This window comes from Trichinella spiralis (genome assembly GCF_000181795.1).
Source record: "Trichinella spiralis strain ISS 195 chromosome Unknown Scfld1557, whole genome shotgun sequence".
Classification (NCBI taxonomy): domain Eukaryota; kingdom Metazoa; phylum Nematoda; class Enoplea; order Trichinellida; family Trichinellidae; genus Trichinella; species Trichinella spiralis.
This window is the reverse complement of record NW_003528496.1, coordinates 1,300,340-1,311,013: the sequence shown is the minus strand read 5'-3', so window position 1 is coordinate 1,311,013 and position 10,674 is coordinate 1,300,340. Positions and strand designations below refer to the sequence as shown.

General features: G+C 49.3%; 6 protein-coding genes across 6 annotated transcripts; 2 read left to right on the top strand and 4 right to left on the bottom strand.

The window, feature by feature from the left end:
* Positions 1–1,442: 1,442 nt before the first annotated feature.
* Tsp_04869 (Pao retrotransposon peptidase family protein) lies at positions 1,443–2,021 on the bottom strand. The gene is given in 2 exon segments (XM_003369405.1): positions 1,443–1,853; positions 1,869–2,021. 2 exon segments carry the CDS (start codon positions 2,019–2,021, stop codon positions 1,443–1,445), a joined length of 564 nt encoding a protein of 187 aa, XP_003369453.1.
* A 6-nt stretch (positions 2,022–2,027) lies between these two features.
* Tsp_04868 (conserved hypothetical protein) lies at positions 2,028–2,915 on the bottom strand. The gene is made up of 2 exons (XM_003369404.1): positions 2,753–2,915; positions 2,028–2,434 (listed from the first exon to the last, which is right to left on the bottom strand). The coding sequence occupies exons 1-2, from the start codon at positions 2,913–2,915 to the stop codon at positions 2,028–2,030; spliced, it is 570 nt and encodes a 189-aa protein (XP_003369452.1).
* A 201-nt stretch (positions 2,916–3,116) lies between these two features.
* Positions 3,117–4,838, bottom strand: Tsp_04867 (conserved hypothetical protein). Its single transcript, XM_003369403.1, has 3 exons — positions 3,873–4,838; positions 3,572–3,850; positions 3,117–3,383 (listed from the first exon to the last, which is right to left on the bottom strand). The coding sequence occupies exons 1-3, from the start codon at positions 4,836–4,838 to the stop codon at positions 3,117–3,119; spliced, it is 1,512 nt and encodes a 503-aa protein (XP_003369451.1).
* A 607-nt stretch (positions 4,839–5,445) lies between these two features.
* Positions 5,446–8,095, bottom strand: Tsp_04866 (putative integrase core domain protein). The gene is made up of 7 exons (XM_003369402.1): positions 8,088–8,095; positions 7,373–7,924; positions 6,872–7,345; positions 6,625–6,841; positions 6,197–6,579; positions 5,873–5,936; positions 5,446–5,832 (listed from the first exon to the last, which is right to left on the bottom strand). The coding sequence occupies exons 1-7, from the start codon at positions 8,093–8,095 to the stop codon at positions 5,446–5,448; spliced, it is 2,085 nt and encodes a 694-aa protein (XP_003369450.1).
* A 103-nt stretch (positions 8,096–8,198) lies between these two features.
* On the top strand, positions 8,199–8,501 carry Tsp_04865 (putative ribonuclease D). The gene has a single exon (XM_003369401.1). The coding sequence runs from the start codon at positions 8,199–8,201 to the stop codon at positions 8,499–8,501; it is 303 nt and encodes a 100-aa protein (XP_003369449.1).
* An 801-nt stretch (positions 8,502–9,302) lies between these two features.
* Positions 9,303–10,662, top strand: Tsp_04864 (conserved hypothetical protein). Its single transcript, XM_003369400.1, has 4 exons — positions 9,303–9,549; positions 9,646–9,934; positions 9,955–10,133; positions 10,154–10,662. The coding sequence occupies exons 1-4, from the start codon at positions 9,303–9,305 to the stop codon at positions 10,660–10,662; spliced, it is 1,224 nt and encodes a 407-aa protein (XP_003369448.1).
* The last annotated feature ends 12 nt before the right edge of the window (positions 10,663–10,674 follow it).

The following is a 10,674-nucleotide window of genomic DNA, read 5'->3' as shown; positions in this document are numbered from 1 at the left end:
TTATTTCCCGGTGGAAATTATCCAGAATGGAAGGTTACCTCCCCGGGGAATGGCCAAATACTGAATAATCCTGTTTGAAAAATCTAGAATGTTGTGGCAACACTACCAATTTCCCGGTTACAAATGGCGCTAATGCTGACGTTACGTGTTAGCTCACAATTTCACTAAATTTTACGCATATGCCTTTGTCAAACATTGTTCGCGTTTCCCATCACATCACATATGTTGGTTGGTAAAGGCGATTTTAATACACAGGGAAAGTCAACAAGTGATAAATTGTCCACAGCTGCAGTTCTGAGTTAAAATTAGGACTAGCAATTGCTAATTTTTGTTAGCATCGAAATACTTTTCTGATTTTCCTGCCTTCCTGCGACCACGAAATTGCACCTGCGTATCACGTTCACCTTTTTGTAGGGCGACCGGCGGTAAAAAGATATAGATCAGCGTGGTGAACGTGGAGTGTGTGTGGATCGGAGTAGACATACGGCGGGCGCGTCCCGGTTTGTTGAACATTTGTATTACAGCCATTTTGTATAATCTCTTGTATCCCGGTGTTTATAATAAACTCTCTACATAACAAATGGTGCGGATGAATCGTGCGCCTGACGGCGCTACACATGCGTAAAATTCAGTGAAATTGCGAGCTAAAACGTAACGTCTGGCTGTTCTTTACTGTTGCTGTTGCTGCTGTTGGGTAGTGAAAAGTAAGAATAACTATTTAACTTATTTTTGTATCGTTTTTTCTGAATTATTACTATCGCATTTGATATAACGTCACTCTGGTACAGTAAAATATAGAATAATGATAAAAATAATTATTGAAAACGTTGATCACTAAAAAGTATAAACTTCACTAATAATATATTGAAAAATCAAAATTTCAATGAATGATAAAGCTTATAAATCTGGATTGGAACAATTCTCAAATAAGAAACATTTTCATTATTAATGTTATGTCACTACTATTAAAGTTACGTAATCCTAAGTGGAATATTTGAACCAATGAAATGAAGAACATTACAGCTAATTACAACTGAAGAGTTTGAATCAATTAGGAATTAGACAAGGAAAACCAATAAGACAGCGGTACGAAGGTCCAATAAAATAGCGAGTTCAACGACCAGTAAAATTGGACGGTGAAAATTTGTCCTGTAATCGACCATCCCTAGACTGATATCAACGTTTCGCTCTATCACCGGGAGTTGGATGTTTTGTATGAACCGTAAGCAGTATGCTGTCATTTGCATAAGCCTTTCATAGCTGCTATACCTGGTTGGGTCCAGTACTCGTTCAATGCCTTGTTCGGGCGGTTAGCACCTTTATGGATTTTTGCTCGGTCATCACGGCTTCATCTCTATCGTCGAGCTCAGCAGGTTCCCTCGGCCAATTCACCCGGGCTTGCGACAACCACTGTGGCCCCTGCCACCACAGATCAGCCTCTACTAGTTCATCCAGTGAGCGTCCTCGACTGGATATATCTGCTGTTTCTCCTTTGTAGGACAGTATTTCCACTGCCGAGGGGAGACTACACTCTGAATCTCCTCCACTCGGTTAGCTACAAAGGGCTTCCAGCGCTTGGAGGATCCTCGAATCCAGGCTAGGACTACCTTGCTGTCACTCCAGTAAAGGGTCTCCTGGATCAGCAGGGTTACTTCTTTCACTATGTTATTCTTTAGCCTTTCGCACAGCAAGGCTGCCATCAACTCGAGTCTCGGGAGGCTGATGTGTCTTACTGGGGTCACCCGGGTCTTCGCAATCATCAGTTTCACTGAGATTTCCCCATCTAAGGACTCCACTCCTAGGTAGGCGCTGGCGGCGTATGCGGCCTGAGACGCATCACCGAAGATGTGGACCTCCACTTTTCACACCTGTTTCACACTGCGCGAAAGCCAAGGCCTGCTAAGCTTGATTTGGGATGGTTTTTTCAGCTCTTCCTGCCAACTTCGCCATTGTTTTGAGATTTTAGGTGGGAGAGGCGAGTCCCAACTCAATCCCAGCGTCCACAGCGACTGAAACATCATTTTGGCTTAGACGGTGAATGGAGTGGCAAGATAGCCCAGCGGGTCATATACTTTGGTCACCAAGCTTAGAAGCTGTCTCTTTGTAGTTCTGGACTGAGTGGTTGAATTCGCTGGTGGCCTGAAGGTGATGACGTCCTCATCCTTCAGCCAGTATACACCGAGAGCTTTGCCGAGTTCCCTTTCACCGGTTTTACACACTTCTGGTCTTGGAAGAGTGGCCAAAAGATCTACACGGTTACTGGCCCACTTCCTAAGGTGGAATCCACCTTTTCGTAGGAACGCCGGTACTCTACAAATCAACGCTGCTACCTCTGACTTCTCGTCGCAACTCATCACCAAATCATCAACATACATGTTGGACAGGACTCGCTTGATTATATCATCGCATTCCTCTGGATTTCGTTCTGCATGTGCTTTAATCACATTCATTGCAAGGTAAGGGGAACACGCTAAACTGAAACACACACGGGTAAGGCGATATACTCGCACCGGAGAGTCCTGTACGCAGTTGCGCCACAGGAAACGACAAGCATCGCGGTCTTCCACCCGGAGTGCAACCTGCAGGTACATTTTCTCAGTGTCAGCCTGTACCGCGATTTGGTACTGTCTGAAGCGGAGCAAAACGCCCACCAGATCGGTTTGCAGATTGGGGCTCGTTTCAAGGCATTGATTGAGCGAGACACCACCATATTTTGCCCACCCATCAAACACTACTCGACATTTTAACTCACCATCAACTGTCTTGTACACCGCATGATGTGGCAGGTACCAAGTTTTGCCATTCTGCTCGTGCTGACTTGTCACTTCTTCTACCCATCCATTTTGAATGTATTCTTCGATCACCGTGCTGTACGCTAGTTGTTTTGCTGGGTATTTCATGATGCTGCTTTCCATGGCTTGCAGTCGTTGCTCGGCCAGTGAGCGATTGTTAGGTAGCCGGATTTCACCGGGTTTCCACAGTAGCCCCACAGTGTACCGTGAACCATCATGTGTTAGATTACTGTGAAACTTAGCGCTTACTGAGTCTTGAGTTAGATTCTCTTCTTGAGGTTTGATGCTGATGGAATCCAGCTCCCAAAATTTCTTCAATGTCCGTTAGATTTCGTTTTCAATCTGAACACAATTGACTTGGGATATTGCATTTGGCGAGGGATTCACCGGGCCAAACACGACCCATCCTAGCGTCGTTTTGATTGCTACCGGATAGTCATGGCTACCTCGCAGGATCATCTCGTTGAGAAATCGACCGTAGAAATCGAGACCGATCAGAAATGGATTGGAAGATTCATATCCCGTTCTTATGGTAGGTGTAGCTGTTCTAGGTGTTTCCAGTCTGTTAAGAATAGTGAAAACAATGTATAGCTAAATTATCACATATTCTTACTGTAAGATTACGGTATGCTAAGATAAGAACAAGAACTTTTTATTGATCGATTGATTGACGAAATTAGGACGTTAGTAAAGATTTGATTCCACTAATTATTGTTGATTGAGTGCAATTGTTACTGTCGATACAGTTACCGTGTACAGAAACAGAGGTATAATTTTACGTTCGTTTGACTGTTTGCGTAAGGAATTACGTAAACAAAGACGATTGTGTACTTCTTGCTTGACCGAAGGAGTCCACGTGAAGACGGATCTTGTTTGATTCCTGTGTACAGGGCGGATACTGTGTGGGAAAACAGGAACCACAAGAAGCTGATAAGATTGATTAAATCGGTATCAGTTGAAAGGAAAATGCTGATATTCAACACACACGTTGAAGTAGTGTAGATTGGAACTACTCGATCTACCACTTGGAGCGGTGAACGATTTTGAACGCGATGAGTCTCAAAATTGTCGCTCTGATACTTGATGATCAGAAGAACCTGACGACAGATTATTTGAACCGACTAAATTCCGTTTTGCACAGTCCTTGCTCTGGAAGGTCACCGATGGATTGTCATCACATATCTTAGTGAGCGTCAGGGCTTCAATGGGTTGGTTGACTCCCTCGTGAGGATGGCTCTTATAAGGACTTAGTCGTAGCTGAATTCTTCTGGAGGCTGCTGAGTGGCAGTCGATGCCATATATTCCCTTCACTGTGATTGTTTTGATTGGTCCTGCAAGTCCCAGGGTTTGTGATACGTCTTCTCTTACCAGAGTCCTTTCTGCGGCGCTGTCGAACAAGCAGTTCACTGTCATTCGCTTTCCTTCGGTGCCATGTGCTATTGCCCGTATTGTTTGGAAGCGTATTCTGGTAAGACCATGAGTGCTGGTGAGTAGAACGTTAGCACTTGCTTCCGTTTTCTCTTCGAGACGCGACTTCTTTTGAGTTGGTTGTTTCTCGTTGTCTGGATCTGCTTGTCTTCGAGTTTGTTGATTTGGGCTCGTTGATGTTAGTAAACGGTGCAAGATCCAACCTCGTCCTTTCAGTTTGCACTCTGTCGCTCGATGTCCGTGTTGCAAGCATTTGAAACACAGATGTAGTGTCCTGGCCGTTTTCTTGCGTTCTTCCAGCCCTTGGCTTAGAAACCGCTTGCAATTTGGTAGACGATAGTCACCTCGGCACACTGGACATTTAGGAGTGATTGAAGAGTGGAGCGCATCGATCGTGGTATGTTTTCGTATTTGTCTTCGAATGTTCTGTCGAGCCGGTGGGGACCGTGTTTTCCTGTTGGCCAAATTATCTGTGTGATCCATACAGAGAGCTTGCTGACTGAGGAAAGATAGGAACGCCTTCGATGTCAACCCTTCTTCAGTCAGTTTGGTGCTATGCTCCTTCCATTTCGTTCGAGTGAGTGGCGGCAGCAAGTTAGCTAGCCTGGGCAACAGCATCCGAAAAACAGATATGAGTTTGGTGTCATATGTATCAATGTCTCTTCCAAGTGCGCGTATCTCCAACAGTTGGCTGTTGATATCGTCGTGTAACCGTAGCAGCTCCTTTCGACTGTGGCTAGATGCTGGCTGCAATTCATGAAGACGGTTGATGTGGGCGTCCAAGATGTCGGTTGTTCTGTGAAAGCGATCATGAAGTAGTTTTACTAACTCTTCGTAATTCTCTGCCGTGACGGTCAGGCCGTTAGCAAGTTGGAGAGCTTCACCGGATAGGCATGATTTCAGATGGACAAATTAGGTGACATTGTCGAAGTCTTTTCTACGGTACACTGCACCATCGACTTGGCCTCAGAATGCTGTAACGGAACAACACTTTTATTCAGTAGGGAATAACTATATAAAGCAATAACACACACGCAACGGGGTATACTCACGACAATAATGAACTCGTTAACACGTCGACTCAACGTTACTTTATGCCAAAAACCTTAGCTCTCCTATTGTGGGTTATTGATGTTCAGGTTGTTGAGATCATAATCACATTATGCCGCCATGTTCTCTGGCAATCGCGCCTCACGATCTCAATAAAGGATGTAATCTTTGTACCTCACTGGTGGTTTTCACTTCCGCCGCGGCCTCTGAGATACCACGGCTGGTGTTGACGTCCCGTCCAGTCCACAGTCTTCTTCAGCCCACACCAGTCGTGGGCGATATGTCCTCGGCTTGTGTTGAATTGGCTGACACGTCGAACTTGTTTCTTGTTTCCGTTGTATTTTTGCCGTATGCTGCACAGCTGTGCAGATGTCAATTTACATCGCTTTAAACGATTGACGTGCAACAGCTGGGTTCGTCTGGGGTTGCTGATGCTCCGGATGCAATAATTCACCCCGGAGACTTCTTTGACAATTTCGAAGGGCCCTGTCCACGGTGTCGTGAATTTCCTGTTTGGTTTGCTTTTGCTGGCAGGGCAATACAAGCAGACTCCTTCATGGGTCTGGTAATTTATATTTCCTGCCTTCCGTTTATAATTATACCTTTGCCGCTTCTGTTCCTTCGCACTGTGTTTCCGGGCGGCCGCGAACGCGTTTCAGAGGTGGGCTGCCAACTCTTCGACGTATTTCTTGGTGGTCGTTTCGTTCCCCAAGTTCGTGTTGAACGCTGCATCCACTGGGAGTCGCGGAGGGCCCCCAAACATCATTTCGAAGGGTGCGTATCCTGTGGTTTCATGCACGCTTGCATTGTAGGCAAAGCACACCTGTGGGATTCCCGTTTCCCAGTCATCGTTTTGTGCCTCCTCCATCGCTGTCTTGAGCATCATTGCCAAAGCGAGATTAAATCGTTCCACCATGTCATCACACTGTAGGTGGTACGCGGTTGTTCGTATTTTTTCGATACCCAGTAGCTTACAAAGTTCAGTGACCAGGCGACCTTGGAATTTTGCCCCTTGATCAGATAACAATTTCATCGATGTGCCAAAACGGCATACGAATTGCTGCACCAGCTTGTGAGCAACCGTTTCCGCCTGCTGGTTTGGCAATGCATAGGCTTCTACCCAGCGTGTGAAATAATCGGACACCACCATGATGTAGCTATTGCCATTTTTCGATCTTGGTACAGGTCCTAATATGTCGACTGCGACGATTTCCATTGGGTTACCCACCACAATACTTTCCATTGGGGCCCTGTTCACAATGGGTGGTGTTTTCCTGCGTGCGCAAGCTTCGCATCTTTCGCACCACGCCTTGACGTCACGGTATCAACCTGGTCAAAAGTAGCGTGTCTTTACTTTTTCTGCCGTTTTCTTGACACCAAGATGACCACCGCCGATTCCATTGTGTAGTTGTTCCAGAATGCTCGGACGGGCATGGTTAGGCGGTACCCAACGTGCTGGGTTCCCGGTTACGACTACCGCTAGGCCGGTTGGCGTTAACCGCAGATGTTTCCACTGCTTCACAAGGTCTAGGCTGTTCTGGTCAATGCTCTTTTGAGACGTTGAAACGCTTCTTCAGCTTCATTCGACCAGCTGAATTGACGTCCCTGTTCCGTGAGACGGTGCAGGGGTCTTGCTATGCTCGCAAACGATTTCACAAATCAGCGGTAATAGCTCGCAAGGCCAAGGAAAGAACGAACCTCTGATGTGCTGGTTGGAGTTGGCCATGACGCCACTTTTTCTGTCTTGCTTGCATCTGCTTGGATTGGTCTCCCGCGACAAGCTTATTCTGGCTGAGTAGTCAGCGTTCAAGAAACGCTGGCAGACAGTCGCATCGTGGTCACCTTCGCAGAACGGGCAGACGCGTTGGACGGATGTCACCAACGCGGCGGCCGATGACGTGACCCTGTCTCGCTCTCTTCTCTTGCCGCTCCTCGAATCTTTCCGGGTGGTTTCACCAATCTTCTCTTCGCCGGACTCTTCGAAGCTGAGACCGTCAGTCGGGGACAGCAAGTCTGCTTGCAGTTGGGCGAACTCCATAAGATTCTCCAGGTTGTCTTCAGACTCAGGCCCAGCACTGACCTTTAGGTCCCAGGCCCTCTACAACGCGCGAGGGAATTTATCCTTCAGCCCAGGCATCAGGGCTTTGCTCAACGGGAGCTCACCAGCGTGGGGATCCTTCCCATCGCTGCAAGACACCAAGTGCGCAGTGATTTCGTCCATCAATGCCTGGATGCTCTGTCGTGTCATCTCGCGGCACTTCGGTGCCTTCCACAAGGCCAAGAAGTGCGCACGCGCCACGATCTTCGGCCAACGAAACCGCTTCTGTAAGATACCCACCGCTTCCGGGTAATAGTCCGCTATGACGGGAATGCTGGCGATAGCACTCCGAGCTCTCCCTGCCGTGTTCCACAGCAGGTAGGCAAACTTCGTGGCGGCGTCGAGATCGGTTCTTCCGTGGACGCTTGCCTCAAACTGCGCCCAGAACTTGGGGAATTCCAGCAATTCCCCAGAGAACTGCGGGAGCGGGAGCTCTGGTAGTTTTCCGATTCTAGTCAGGGCGGCAGCTTGTCCGGGGTTGCCGCTGTCGCCGCCGTCGCCGCGGGACGGTCTATCGTCCTGCTTCTGCCGCAGCCGGCGTAGGCTCGCGCCCTTGCTTCCAAAAAGAGCCTCCGGCTACTCGCCCAGTCTTCGATGGTGGCGCTCCGTTCTCCCAATCCCAATTTCCCAATCCCAATCCCAAGGTCTTGCTCCCAATCCGGCTGAAGGGGGTCTGTCCGGAAAAGCGCTTCCGTCAATTCTAGCTGGCCATCTAGCACGTTGTCATCGACCGCGCCGATACTGAGCTCTTCCAGTTCCGTAAGGAGACGGTTCAATCAGGCCTTGTTCGCGGCGAGCTACCTGGACAGTGCCTTTGCTGCTGCAGCCGGATGTTACGGGTATTCGTTGATCGGTGGTCGTGGACTCCGGCTCAGATGACCAGTATAACGAGCGAAATTGTAAATCACTCGTTCGTTGATATTAGTGGACTATATTTAGGTTCATTACCGCAGGGCGGGAAAGTCCAATGCGTTCGACAATCCGACTGGATCAAGGAGATCGTCAAGGAGCAGATCTTCATGACGAAAGAAATTTACCAGACGTCAGAAGCACTCCAGGCTGAATTGGAACTGGATCTGGAAGGAGAAGAGCGTCAGTCCGCGACTGGGCGAGGTGTCGTCAGCGCTACCTGAACCATATATCCAATTGACCAGAGCTACTACACTTTAAGGGTGAACACTCAAAACGTATGTTAGAAGCGCTATACCCGAAAATGAACAACTATATATAAAATCACTTCTGGTTTTGAATAAGGTCAACTGCTTGCAGCAACTGCCGTCAACAATTTTCCTTATCATATTTGCATAAGGTTACTCTCGTGACGCGCCTCGTTATTTGTAGCTGTCGATTCAACGGATTTTATCAGTTCTGGATGCGACAGCTACTGATATGGGAGATCCCGGGCGCGCGCAATAATTGATGAGGAGAGCAGCGAACGCCCTACGGGTGTCGACAGCAGCAATTCCGGCAGGGCTGCCGTCAGGGCCGGAAACGGGAAGCTGCCGCAGTTTTTGGAGGAAGTGTTAGAATTCGCCACCGTCTGGGCCCAGTTTGAAGCAAGCATCTATAACAGCAGCGACCTGGATGTCGCCACAAAGTTTGCTTACATGATATCGAGCAGGGAGGGAAGGGCGCGGAGCGCCATTGAAGGAATCACGCTCACGGAAGCGAACTACCCTTAGACCGTGGAGATTCTCAAGGCCCGTTTCGGTCAGCCTAACTTGGTGGTGCGCGAGCATCTTGCGGCCCTGTGGAAGGCACCGCCGCAAGACGACGATGCATGGCATCCAGTCACTAGTGGATGAAGTGACGAAGCACCTGCGTTGTCTCAGGGCGCTCGACAAGGACCCGTTCACCAGCCGCCTCCCCGTGCGTAAGGCCCTGATGCCGATGTTGAGGGATAAATTCCACCTGCCTTGCTAAGAGCTTGGTACATGAAAATAGGGCCGGAGGCAGAAGAGGATGAAGACAATTTGCAGAAGTTCCTTGAGTTCGCTCAATGGCAAGCGAGTTTGCTCACCAAGCCAATGGAAGAGGACATAGGAACGCCGGCAAGAAGGACAGAGCATCGAACGTCCCCGAAGAAACCGTTACGTCCCAAATGGAAGAGCGGAGGCCGCATCACGTCTTCAGCGGTTGCGTTGGCGGTAACTGCCACTGGGAGCTGCCCATTCTGTGAAAGTGAGCACAAGGCGGCCGCCTGTGAGAAGTTCTTAAGGGCAAACCTGCCAAGGAGAATGCCCATGGTGCGCGCCAAAGGCCTTTAAATGTTTGCAGGCCACCTATCAGGCGTGAAACTGCCGCGAGCGTCAACCGTGAGCAGTGGATGGGTGCAGGCGAACTCATCACAAGCTCTTGCACTCAAGCACATTGAGCGAGTCGGCTCGGTCGACGGAACCCAGCATCGTGCAATGAGGCATGCTGGCCTCGGGAAATCGCAAAATGGCTCGCCTCCGGATTGCGCGTGCGTACGGACCGGATCTGCCTTTTCGACACCAGCGCGCAAGTGTCATTTATATGGAAGAACATCACCGAAGCCTTTGGTCTCACGTGGTCGTACAAGGAGGTTCGGCTTGAGACATTCAGGGGCGGCGTGGCGCCAGAACGACGATTGAGAAAAGTAGAATTCCGGCTGGGAGCTGACAGCGACTCGAAGCAACCGGCGTCAAGGCGAAGCGTCGAAGCGCTGGTCATTCCCTGGATCTGTGGAAGGATCCCCAAGGCGAGGGTTGCTCGCAGAACGGCAAGGCTGAAAACGCCGTTCAGTAGGGAATTGGACTACAAGAGCGGCCGCTGATAGTCGACATATTGATCAGGGTCGATCATTATTATGATTTCGTCACGGGCCCTATGAGGAGAAACGCGACCGGCCCGGTTGCGCTGGAAACGTTACTCAGCTGGGTGGTTTGCGGAAAACCCCGCCCAGGCCCTGTCGCGGAGAAGAGGGTCCTCTTGACGAAGATAGAGGAGCCGACGAACGCATCACTGCGAAGGTTCTGGGAAGTCGAAGCAATGGGAATCAACCCTGAGGACGATGCTGAACCAGAGGATGCAAGGATGGTGGAGAAGTTTGAGGACTCTCTGTCCTTCGACGGAGAGAGATACCAAGTCAGACTCCCGTGGAGCAGGAGCCAACCTGACCTTCCTGTCAGGATCAAGCAGGCAATGCGTCAGCTCACGGCGGTTGAGCGACGCCTGGCGAGGAGCGACAAGGACAGCCGTGACAACAATCAACCATACGGCAGTATCTGGACAACGGCTTGGCTGAACCAGCATCTGAATCCAGTTCTCTGAAGCGCACCTGGT